Source organism: Parus major, chromosome 7 (genome assembly GCF_001522545.3).
Source record: "Parus major isolate Abel chromosome 7, Parus_major1.1, whole genome shotgun sequence".
NCBI lineage: Eukaryota > Metazoa > Chordata > Aves > Passeriformes > Paridae > Parus > Parus major.
Genome location: NC_031776.1, coordinates 32,336,860 through 32,350,046, shown reverse-complemented (window position 1 = coordinate 32,350,046; position 13,187 = coordinate 32,336,860). Strand labels below are relative to the sequence as shown.

At 40.6% G+C, this 13,187-nt stretch overlaps 1 protein-coding gene across 1 annotated transcript in view; it reads left to right on the top strand.

The window, feature by feature from the left end:
- The window catches only part of LOC107207247 (von Willebrand factor D and EGF domain-containing protein-like), a 192,817-nt gene that overhangs the window by 99,653 nt on the left and 79,977 nt on the right, over positions 1-13,187 (top strand). Inside the window, exons 23-24 of the mRNA XM_033516200.1 lie at positions 7,875-7,970; positions 9,099-9,194. Coding sequence (XP_033372091.1) covers positions 7,875-7,970; positions 9,099-9,194 — 192 coding nt within the window. The remainder of the gene's footprint in view (positions 1-7,874; positions 7,971-9,098; positions 9,195-13,187) is intronic.

Genomic DNA, 13,187 nt, shown 5'->3' with positions numbered 1-13,187 from the left:
TTAAAAAAGGAGCAATGGATCTATCACTTGAAAAGCCCAGAGGACAGATGGTCATGGAGATTAATGTTGTCTGTTTATCCACAAAAAGACAATCCTCTCCAGCACTGATTTCCATGTAAGCTCAAGTTTATTTCTGAGGCAGATAATAACAGGATGATGAACAGATTAGTGCAGTGCCAATCCCATTCCCATCTTCCTGACCAGGTCCTTACTTTTTGGCTGGGTTCTCAACCACACCACTGCAGCCTGTGGCTGCTTTCCTCGTCTTGAGGCTTGAATCTCCCTTTTCCTTTGCATAGATGAAAATGAACCAAACTGCACCAAGCACAGGCAGTGCCTTAGCCCGTTCAGGGCAAGGAGAATGTGCCCAAATGGCCTAAATTGCAGGTCATCCCCAAACAAAAACAATCAACAGAGGAGAAACTGTGTGTATGAGTCCTCTTTCACTTCTCATTCAGGCATGACAGGAAAGCAGCTCAACAGAACAATTTATAGACAGGCTGGAATGCTTCACTGACCTAATAAAACACAGAGCATTCTTCAATGAAGGGAAAATGTTACCAAATTCAAGCCCCTAACAAGCTGGGAATATGACCTGTGCTGAGAGTATACTTTGCAATTCCCCACATTAATTATACACTAACAGTTGCAAAGATGAGAATGAAGTAGAGCTATAGTCTTTCTTCAAATTAATAGTGTTGCAATCAGACTAAAACCAGTCCGTAAATGAGAAAAGGATTTACTAATGATCTCAAAATCTCACAGTTCCTAGCAGAATATTCCCTGAACAACCAAAAGTGCACGTACACATGCTTATTTTATTTATGGTGGTTTCATTCTGAAAGATACTGAAGTATCCCACAGCTATCCCAACATGATATAATTGCATGTCCAGGGTTTCACCTGAGGACAGAAAACAGGCAAAATGAAGATCATCAGAAGAAGAGGAAGAGACATTTCAGTCCAAGGAGAGTGGAGAGTCCCCTGCCTGTATTGCAGTGACAATCCCACACTGTTTCCTGTGGTTTAGGAGTCTTGCCTACCACTGACTCCCAGGGAATCTGGTATGGATGGAGAGATCAGGATGCTCCTTAGCTGACAGAAAATGTTATGAGCAGCTGAGAGTGACGTGACAGCAAACAAATGCAGTGCATCACACACTGACTCTAGGAGCACAGTCTAGCAGCTCAGTAGTTTTTCCATATAGTAGCAATTATTTTTCTCATTTTTACTGAACTAATAACTAAATTAGATTTATTTTCTGCTTTAATATCTCTAAAAGGCCTCATAAGTATATCAGAGTACTCATCAGAATGAAGACCCAGACATAATTAGGCAAAGCACTGACATTGCACTGCTATCTATATGGTTTACAATTTTTCTGACCATTTTTTCCTTCTGAAATGTGTGCTAGGTCATGCAAACTAACTCTTATTGCTAGAGCTCTGTGGTAAAGTGAATATATTAGAAATGCAAACTGTCACCACAACCATCACAATTACATTTACAGCTCCCTCTGTGTCTTGTAGTAATTTGTTCTCCCGCACTGCATCCCTCAGAGGTTTCTACCAGATTATTTTTTACTACTCAGAAAGGTAATTTATTGAAGAAGTGCTTTGCATCTCCGTCAGAGGTACGTGAAGCGAGAAATAGGGATGAGCAAACCTCGAAATGATTGGTAGTTTGATATGGATAAGGATCCAAATTTTAAAGCACTGCACAAAATTTGCAATTTTGTTACATGACAAGTATTCTTTCTCCCTAAAATTTAATCTATGGCTATAATTACTGGCATTCACTGGATCACACATCCGAGGTTACCCAGAGCTTGCAGAGAAAATTATTTCTTTATTTACCAGCCCAAATCAACACAGATGAGGAATTTCAGATAAAATCAAGCTGTAGGAAAACATATGTGCCTAAAACTCAGAATGGGCAAAACTATTTCCTCACTGCCCTTGGAAGCAGAAGAAAGGAGACTAGAAATTGCTGGTGTCCCAAATCCATAACGTGTTTTTCAGAGCTGTGTGCATTTGGGACCTTCACAGCAGCAGATATATTGGTACATCCATCTCACTAATGATCTGTTGAGCATCAGTTATACCCTCTAAAGGGGTGAATGACATTTTTTTACCTCCACTAGTTTCTGCCAGTAGAATCCAAACAATGGTGCCCTTTGTTAGAAACATCTTTTTTGGCCAGAACACACCCATTTGGGGATATTTTTTATTTTTTATTTCAAAGGATTGAAGATCACTCAGCACGATCAAATCTTTATTTGGAGCCTAGAAGCATCCAAGCAGTTGTTCCCTTTCTGCAGCCAGGATAATGTTTCATCTGAGCAGTGCTGCTTGGGTGCATAATGCACCCTGAGAGATGGAGAACTCTCTTCCAGTCGATCAATTGAACTGTGCTGTTTTGTGAAACTGCTGCTCTGACCTTCCCGTTCGTGTCCTGTGAAAAGGATCAGCAACATCCCCACACTTTAAGGCTGCAGTGTCATGATCGTGCCATTCCTGGCACAGAGCTTCTCCACATTCATTTTGTTTTATCAATAGGTAATATATTCTACCTACAAACCTTTGAAAGGGCTAGAAGTGACAGCATTAACACAAAATCCACTTCTTTCACATTTACTGGCTTCATTTTTGTCCACAGCTCAACTTCTGTCAGCTGTATTTTCCCCACAAGACCAGTCAGTGATATTTTTAAATCTGTCCCACTCTCTGTGTCCATACTGGGTTGTATCTCCCCAGCTACAGCTCTTTGCTTTTGAGAATGTCACACCAAATCAAGGTAACCACTAAGCAGCAAGGAGAAAACAAACATTAAAACAACACGTACCCACAGAAAAAACAAACCTGAGACTGATCAGACTCCCTGCTCCACAAAAGAGCAATAGAACAAGTTGAAATATGCACTGGACCCACAGAGAAGTCATCAGTTCAAAACCAACACCAGCCAGAACTAAAAGCAGTCCCTGTGAATCACCCAGAAATGTCAGCACAGGGATGGTGACTTAAGGGATAAGTAGAAGTATGTATCTACCAGTAGGTGTTCTTTTGGCTGCATTTCTGTGTTCTTTGTCAGCAAGATACAGCCTGATGCATTGCCTTAGCTGGCCCACACAGATGTTACTGCTTGAGGCTATTTTCTCTCTTCCATCCAAAGGATGCACCCAGAAGCAGGTCAATTTACTCAGCTTCTACAGGGACAAAAAATAAAAATAAAATTAAAAAATAAGAAGAAAACAAAAGCTATTTTGAAAACTACATCTTCTAACCAGAACTGCAGCTTGATGCACTGTCTCCTCATCAGAGCCATGGCTTGGGATACATGATGACAGATGATTTTTGATTCAGAAAGAAATAATTTCTTCAGTCTCATGGCCAGGAAAGGATATGGATATTTCTGTTCCTGAAACATTGCAGAGGATCCCCCTCTTCTAAGATTTTAGGGCCCTGGTTTAATACTCCCTTTCTTTTGACTTTCTGAGGGTTGTGATGAAGATTGTCTCATTTCAACAAAATTAAAAGCTTTTCACTACTTTTCTCCTTCCAGTAAGAAAAGCTGTAATGAGGTCCTTGTGTCTAAAGGTGGCTTAGGGTAAACTAGGAAAGTTTTTGTCTGATAATCCACAGAAGCAGTGGAAGTCTGGAGGACATGTCTGGCTGTTTCTGATCACTGTGTCTGGCCAGCAGATACAGCTGGTTAGTAGTGTGACCCTTCAATAGAGTCAATTCTAGTCCACAGCCCAGCAAAGCACGTGCAGTGATTAATTTCACCCCCAGTCCCCTCTGGCTTTGCACAACAGGGACATTTTGCTCCATACTGGGTACATTTTAGTAGGACTGTCACTGTAGATCAATGGGAACAAAAGCAGGCAGCAGAAGTCACTGAAATTGTGGGTGTCCATGGATGGTGCTACTTCCACCAGGAGGACAGGCTTCACTTCACACACAACATTTCAGGTGCTGGGTGGTTTCAGTAATCTCCAGAAATATCTGTTTTGCAGACAAATTCTTCTCTTTGGCTGAAAAAGCAGAAGGTCTGACTGCTTTAAAGATTTTAGGGCTGAAGAGTTTGGTATGGAGCTTCAGGGAGGTTGATAAAAAGAGTTGCAAGAAGCACTTCACTGGGTCAAGTGAGCCTAGAGGGGATAAGCTATGAAAAGGGTCACAGGAAATTTTAAGTGATTGTAAGGTCAAAATGCATTAAAGCCATCAAAGAGAAAGAGCTGCTGCATTAAACAGAAAACTCAGCAAGTTGTGAATGCCTTTCAGCACGTGGGAGGACTGTGCACGTTTTATGTGATGCTCTGTGCAACACCTGTGCTTTATCTTAACACCTGCAGCTGCTTGTTACCTTATCAAAATCACCCCTCAGCTGAAATACAACACAGAACCATGCTTCCTCTTCAACCTGCACTATCACCCTCAGCATAGGCTTACCTTATCTAACCCACCAGTTCAGGGAAACGTGAGACCATGGAGGTGGTACCTGTAAATGGTGGCCTTACAGAATTGTGGCACATCACAGACTCGAGTAACACCATTGCATATGAAATTCTGTGCTTTGGTTCTTGCTGGAGAGCATGGAAATGTCAGCACTGGCATCAAGGGAATGATGAAGGCTTTAGTGATCCTCACTGACTGCCAGCAAGCTTGCACCCAGGATCTGTGGATAGCACAGGACTCCCCTCACTCCCAGTGATATATCCTACCTAACTGCAACAAAGGGAAGACACAAATGTGTTCATATCCATGGCATTAGGACTAGTCCCCAAGAGACATGGAAAACTTATCAAACCACTACTGTCTCTGGGTCAAGATGCCAGGGTTTTCTTAAGAGAAGGGCAAAAAATAAAAAAATAAGTGAGTCTTTTCAAAGTTATGCCAGTACTTGGGAGGATTTCAATAATTTGATTTGCTCTCCTAGTGTCTGATAATTTATTTAGTTTTCCTGTGAGAGGCTCTAACATTTTTGTTTGCTATTTTGAAATTGGAACTCCTCCACAGAGGCCAAGGAGTGGGACTAGAAAGGATCCGAACTAGTTATCATTAACAAATGTTGAAGTCTGCCTGATGGGTATTGAGATGGAGTTGTATTTAAGAAAGTCAGAGAAAGGGAGGACAAGGTGAAGATGTCAGGAAGGAAAAGGGGAGAGATAACACTGCATTCATTTACCTAAAGGTGCTTGTGAATTCCTTGGCAAAAAGAGAGTGTCTTCCCTGGAGGGCAGGCAGGCAGAAGTGCTCCTCCAGTTCCAAACAGGTTTGGTACTGACTGGAACCCTTAGTTCACCTTGAATTGAGCTCCTTCGGATTTATCACTGGAGTCAGAGGTGCCATAAGTAATGAAGGCAATTCATGTTATATTTTCATAGCTACTTGGTCATTTGTAAGGCAATTGAACAAAAAAAAGGGAGAAATGGAAAGCTGAAAGTCAGTTTGAGCTTATGTGTTTTATTCAGATCAAGACTGGAACTCACCTATTGCTGAAACCTTTGTTGAATTACTAATTTGACTCCCTGCAACTGAGTCTGCTGTCAGTACAAAAAAAAAATTTAAAAAAGTGCTTGTTTGTATAAGGTTAAAAATATACAGAGAATGTAAGCAACAAAATAAGAAAAAAAGGTGCAATATCCATTGAACAAACGCTACTGTCCTCATTGCCTTTTTTTGATTTTACTTTCTAAGAGATGGTGAGAAGATATTGTCCAAGTTTCATAAGATCTCAAAATGACACTTATAGATTTTCAACTGATTTTAGGAAAGCAGGTTAGTGCTGGGAACACTATTGTCCATGAATATCGAAAAGCACAAAGTGATTCTAAATCTAGAACCAAAGTTTATGGTTTGGGCTCATTTATGCTAAAATCTGAATGTCTGAGCTATTTTATAATTGAAACATGAAGTCAAATACAATACAATGTAAGATTGTGGATCACAAATCTTTTATTGGAGAGGTGAAATCAAAGGGGAAAGAAAAAGGAAGAGGGATAATAAGAGATTAAATTATTTCAGAGTTATGGATGCCATGACTCTTTGAACTCATCTAGGTTTTAACCAGTGGTTGCAGCATCTTTTTAACAGCTCAGCAAGAACTGTAGATCCCTGTTAGCCTTAGTAAGCAGAGGCCAAGATTACAGCATGGATCAGGAGAGGTGGAGAAAGCAGGAAATAGAGGATGACAGTTTGAGGGCTGGGGTCCAAGCAGCCCCTATAATCATGGCCATGCCTGCCCTGCCTAAGGGCAGGTCACGGTGCTGAGGGATCCAGGAGGTTTGGCACAGAATGAAACTCAAATGTAGCAGCCAAGCAAGAGCAGCAATACAGCTCTAAAAGCTGCCAGTGCAGCAGCAGCTGGACTGAAAGGAGACACCAGTACACAAAGTGGCACAAAAGCAAAATTTCACTAGATCAGAGGAATAATCAGGGAACCTAAATCTGTCTACTTAAAAATGCCTGATCATCCCTGAGAGAGGAATAAAAGGTTATCCTCCCATCAAACGCAAAAAAGCATTTTTGCATGCTGTCTTTTAGTATTCGTCCCTATTTTGAGGTTCTTTTCGGGTTTCCACCTCTTCAGCAGAGGTCTGAGTGGGGACTGTGGTCATTCCGAGTCCTGCATGCAGTGACAGCTCAGGATTGCTGCATCATTAGCATTCATTCCTGTCTGTTCTTGCTGCTGATGTGCTAAAAGGCAGCACAGCCTGGAGGCTGATGGAGGCACTGCTGTGGTTTAGCTGTGAGCCCCGAGTCCCCTGGTCCCTGCTGGGGAGCTGGGTGTCCCACAGACACCCATCCCTGCAGGCAGGGAGGAACGACACGGTTCCAGGGATGGGAAGGAGCCTCTCGCAGCTCCCCTGTGCCTGTAAAGCTTTGAGCATGGCAGGAGCCTATGGGCACAAATGTGTTCTCGCACCTTGACTGCCAAACTCCTCCTGACTTGGCTCTCCTACCCCAGCCCAGCCTCTTGCTGTGTTACACGGCTTTTTGTACTCCACCCAATTATCCAATGCCTCCTTCCATGTAAAATGCAAATCGTTCCCACTCCCACCCTACCGGCACTGCCATGTTTCTGAATTACCCTGCTTCTGATGTGTGTTCCAACACTTACCTTAACAGGCAGGGAGGAGTTCGGGTACCTGCCTATGGCATCTCCCTACATCACAGCAGCTTGGGATTGCACAGTCTGAGTTCCCAGAAATGGGAGATTTTTATGCTGGGTGTTCTAAAACAACACGGATAAATATAGCTTAATCAGAGACACAAAAACTAGCTATTCAATTTTTAATGAAATCAACAAAAAACCCATCTGGTTTCTTGTGTTTGAAAGAACAACTCGGCTCTCACATCTTATTTGTACAAAAGAACAAAGTAAAAAGGTAAGTACTTGAACAAGTAATGGTTCAAAACTGCAATGGAAGAACAGATCTTTAAAATTTATGCTTGGTTGACTGCAAAATCATACCCAAAGCTGTGTGAAAACAATCCATCCTGATCTAGGCTTTTCTTACCCAAATGAACATCTGAGAAAATGAAGGAGGAATTTTCCCATAGGGAAGTGAAAGCTCTAACAATCTTTGGCCTGTCCACTTGCTTTTCTGAGAATCTTTGTAATCAGCCTCTCTGCTCTGTCTGGTGAGGCAGCTCTCACTGGAACTTCTGCCAAAAAGTTTCCACACACGGCAAAGCACTTCCCATGAGGATTTATGGGACCTATCAAGCCTCTGTGTTTCAGATTCTCAATTCCAAATTACTTTTCTGTTCATTAATTACAAGCCATCTAACCCTCTGCAAGGAAGCAGGTGAACCTCCACTAAAGTCTTCCCTCATTTCCCAGCTGCCTCCTTTGTTGTGCTCCTGCAGGTGTCTGTGATCCCATGTGCATGAACGGGGGGAAATGTGTCCACCCAAATGTCTGTGACTGCCCCGCTGGCTGGAGGGGAAAACACTGCAGCAAACGTAAGAACCTCTACACCCATCAAACAGATTATGTTAATTAGTCCAATTGTTGCCAATTTGCTATCTGTTAATACTAAAAAACAACATAGGCTCTGTTTTGCTGCTTCAGCAGTCTGAAGAAAAGCAGTTTTAAGTACAGGTAATACAAAATGCTATAAGCACTTGATGCTTGCAAAGGAGAAAAAGCTGTGTGGGGGAACCCTGGTTCTGCTTCATGCAGCTCTGTTATACATCTTGTTATGGAAATTCATTTTTATAGTATTAAACTTGAAGCACTGATTTTATGTTTTAACAGCTTCACATATTTTGTTATATTCTGCAGAGAAATGTCATGTATTTCAAAGTACAGAACTATCTAAAGCCTGCTATAAAGCTTTCCAAACTGATGTACTCTCAAGGTCATTGGTGCATAATTTGGAAAATGACGTGTTCTTACTCTGTAACTCTGACTACAATTACATAAAAATGTAATTAAAAAAAACACCTCTCACCCTAAAATATTTTCAAGGAATATTTTTCCGTACATGGCTATTCATTACCATGAAGTTGACAGATAAACTGAATAAATTTATAATCAAGATGACATACTGTATGTAAACCAGATTAAAATATTGGCTTTTTACCCTTTGGGTCCTGCTAGTAAATATGATTTCAGAACCAGTGGCTTGAATTTATAATATTAATAATTTATTCAGAAATGCTGAAGGAAGGAAGTGTCTCTCATACATATACACCAGATCATGCACTCAGTCTTTCAGGATCTCTGAACAAAAATATATGCAATAAACATATCAAACTTTACCATGAAAATATTTGGTTTTTACATGGAACATGTAGTAGGCATGTAACATGAATGAATGTATGTATCATAGAGAGATTATTCATAGCTGGTGATGAGCTAAGCATTAGAAATGCCAAGTCTCCCAGTAGACAGTTATCAAAGATAAATTTCTTAGGAAGAAAATATCAAAGAATCCTGCACACTGATGATGTGATGAACAGAACACACCCATTCCTTTGGAAGTCAGCCATATGGAATAAAGCCTAGCAGGTCACCTCTCAGACAGCTCTTGAACACACAGATACATCATGTACATCCTCTCACTTGTTTCATGTCAACCTGTTCAGCTGTTTGCCTGCAGAAGTGTCTCAATGGAGGGGAGTGTGTCGGTCCCAACATCTGCGAGTGCTCCGGAGGATGGGCGGGAATGCTGTGCCAGACCCGTAAGTGCTCCCTTCATTACTGCAGCTTCCTAACCACCACAGAATTTTACACATTGGATTGTCTGCTGTGTGTATATTGTGTTAGGTTCAATCATCTTAAAGGTCTTTTCCAACCTAAAAGATTCCATGATTCTATTATGTGTAAAAGTCAGCCATAACATGATTAGCACCTAATTCTTCCTCTTATTTGTCAGAACTGTCCTGTGCTGCCAGTGAAACTGGTACTTTCAAAGATGTCTCTAGACTCAACTCAATGAGGCCGGACTCATCTTTTTCTCACATGGATGCTGGCATCAACCTGCCAGACAAAATAAGTACTTTTTAAATTAAATAATTTGAAATACGAGGTAAAAAGGAGAGGTTGAGGAGAAAAGGAAATGGAGTAACCATTCTCTATACCCAAGTGGCATTAAACACAGAAATTCTGTGTGTCTGCTAACCTTAGAGCCTGACCCTGTAAATTCTACTTGTTGAGACTGACCAAGGTGGCTGGAAGCATTTGCATTTGGGGGGATTGGAAGACCTGGAATGGGAAGAGATCTGTTATTGCCAATTACATCCAGGGTCATTTCAGTTTGTGTCTGCCATTAGCTTTACAGCAAAAGGGCATGAGGAAAATATCAAGGCATTATCCCCTGTAAAGGGCATTATCTCCTTTATCTTCCTTTCCCCTCACACTCACAGAGTATAATTACTTATGGAAATCTTCTGTCAGCTAACTCCCAATGGCTGTGTAATTGTTTTTCTGTGCCAGCTGTCTTCTAGTTCAAACATGGGAATGTTTAAAGTTATTGATGGAAAATTCTTGACTCAGTTTATAAAATAAATAAACAAATCATGCTTGCTTCTGTGAAAGGCAAATTAGACTAACATTAACAATTTCTGCTGTCCTATGCAAGCGCACAAGCCCAGGTAATTTTTTATAGATTTATCTAACCTTTGAAACTCTGCTCCAAATCCCTTCATTTGCTAGTCATTCTGGTTTTACTATTTCTTCCCATAGTAGAAGGTTAAATCATTTATTTTTTGTCCAAAAGAACCTGGCTGAAACTCTCAGGTCCCACAGCAACCCCAAATTTTTGGTTTTTTAAAGAGAAAGAGAGAAGACTATTGTCAGAGAGCAGATGGTGAGGTCTTACAATGTTGCTCTAGGGTATTCACAGCGAGGCAGGGGCGAAGCAGGGGAACAGGAAAGTCTTCATCCTCACAGATGTTAGGTATAAGTTTTGCACAGAAGTGTAACCCTAAATGTAAGTCGTGTTTCATGTTTTAATGGGAGGCTATTCCCTCAAACCCTGGGCTCGATGAAACAAATGTATTTATCCACCCAAACACGAAAAGCCTCCTGAATGCCTCCTTTGCTCACCTTCTCCTCAGCTCTGGCAGAGCTGCTCCAGCTGCAGCAGCACAGAGAGCTGGAACCAGCCCCTGGTGACTCTTTTTGTTGTTCTTGTGCTGCTTTGGCCTCTGTCCCATCTCCCAGCAGCACAGGCACCGTGGGCCAAACCCAGAGGCTCTGCCAGAACCCGTGAGCTTCTGGCAAGGAGCTCTTTGCTTCATCACTCCTCTCCCCTGTGCAAAACTGCTTTGTCACATTTAAGCTCCTGACGTTTCCCTGAGCTCAGCACCCCCGTCTTGCCTGGATGTCTATTCCCAAATTCTGTGCTCCACTATAGTATCTGCAAGGCTGAATTCAACCTAGATTTGCACCACTTTAACTACAGACTTTGGCTGTTAAACTCAACAACAGAGCAAAATATTCATGTTGTAAGATAAGAAAGTAGTAGCTGCCACATATTTTTCATTATATGAAAATATTATTTTGTATTTATATTTATTTATTCTATGACATTAAATCAAAATGACAGTTTGTTATACTACATTTGAATATATAAATTCATAATATGTATTAATTCTATGGTTTTATATGATTAATCTCAATTGTTTCCATTTTGTTAATCTCAATAATTTCCATTTCATAAAGCAAATATTCCTTCTCACTCCCCGTGTAAAAATTCCAAGGATGGGTTTTTTCAACAATCACACTCTAATCCAGAATCCATTAGGGCAGGATTGTTTCTCAGGGGCTTTTTCAAGAGTAGGAGATAATTAGATAATCCCAGCTTCATTCTTTGTTTTCAGCCTGTGAATTCACTCAACTGCCCTTATCACGATGGTGATGAAAATGCAGATACAGATTTCATCTACACACTGAACCTCATTTTTTCCTCACTCACTTCCTAACACATTGAGGAGGTGACTAAACCACAAGATACACAAAGACTTCCACTACAATTTTCTGGATATTTCCTAGATGGAACAGGTTGTTGCAGTCCTTTATACTGGGATAGCCAGAATAGGTGTTTAAGCCAACGAAAGGGACAATGCACAAATACTAAGAAATCATCTTGTACATCTCTTTGGACATCTACTTTTCGATTTATCTTTCATAAGTCACAGATCACCTCCAAACACTTTCTTTCTTCAGTCTTCTACTAAACCAGAAAAGGCAAAACATTCTCTACTTTTAGGTCTCTAATAATTTAACTATTTACAGCCTCAAATACTGATGTCTCTGATTTTCTTGTCACCTTTCACCAGGAACAAAGACAGAGATCTCTATCACAAGTGATGACCCAAAAGACTTCAACCTTTCAGCAGACAAACCCATTGACAGAACAGAATTGACTAGAACAGATTTTCCATTCTACTGCAATGAAGATTGGCAGTGTCAAAGGCAGAATAATTTTATGTCTAAAATATTTCCAAAATGCCCCAAAGAGAAGGCTGTAATATCAGAGGTATCCACTCTATGCTAAGGAGTTTATAACTAATTTGGAACAGCTCTGCTACATTTTGGAGATGCAATCACACAAGGAAAAACTCTGCCTCTTTTGCAATGGTGCACAATGGAATTGCATGTCCATGTCATGCAGTGAATGATGATTTCCTAATGCTACAATCAGTCAAACTCACAATGACATTCCACAGACAATCTGTGCAGGAAAGTTTATTTACAGTTTCACTGGTCCCTGGCTGCAACTAGAGAACTTGGCAAGAGCAAAAGAGACTTTCAGTAGACATTGATAATGGATAAAACACAATAGTCCACCTTTATCAGACTGTAAATAAAGAGGTCAGTCAAAAGCATAGTTTTCTTCCCCACTCATCTGTAACTGAACAGAATGCTTTCTGAAAGAGAATCGATAAAATAGGTCATTTGTCCCAACAAATAGGGTGTATGGTGGAATACACGTTATCCTTGATAAATACCTATGACTTTGAGGGGCATCCTTTAAGGAATAATGGTCAATTTTCAGACTATACTGCAAATGTAGGGAAATAACTTTTGGAAGAAGAGGTTAAAAAAGTAATTTGAAATATTCAATGTATATCAGCTATAAAAAAGAGGAGCTTTATAGATGAGGGTGTTTCCGTTAGAAGCTTTTTTGGTCTGACTCTGTTTTAGTTTTCATGGCTGCAAAAATATCTAAAAACTTGCCTTTCTGAAAAAAGAGAAATGGTATCCCAGGGTCACCAAGTTTTCCCATCAGTGATTTCCTTCCTATTCCATATCACATACCCAGTTTAAAGCTCCATGCCTGTGGCTAACCCTTGCCTCCTGTGCTGGTATCTCTTTTTCTTGAGCTCAGAAAGAAACCTTAGGCCACAGAAATGACCATCTGGCAGCAGAATGTGGCCACCCTGACAGATACACCCAAAACAGAACCCTGTAAAGTCAGAACTCTTCCAGCCAGGGGTACAGGTCTGTTCTTTAAGGCTCTGAATGCAGGCTCAAGGTATAATTCTAACAATTAATTATAAAGTATAAGAAGGTTATAGTTGTGAAGGATGTTAATCATTAAAATTCATGCTGCTGTCTTCTGTTCTAATATTATTGAACCCATACTGGCTCCTCATTGCCCTTCAGAATAACTTCTCTTTATTTGCATGTTATAAGTGTCAAGCTTATGGCTTTATAATTTCCTCAAT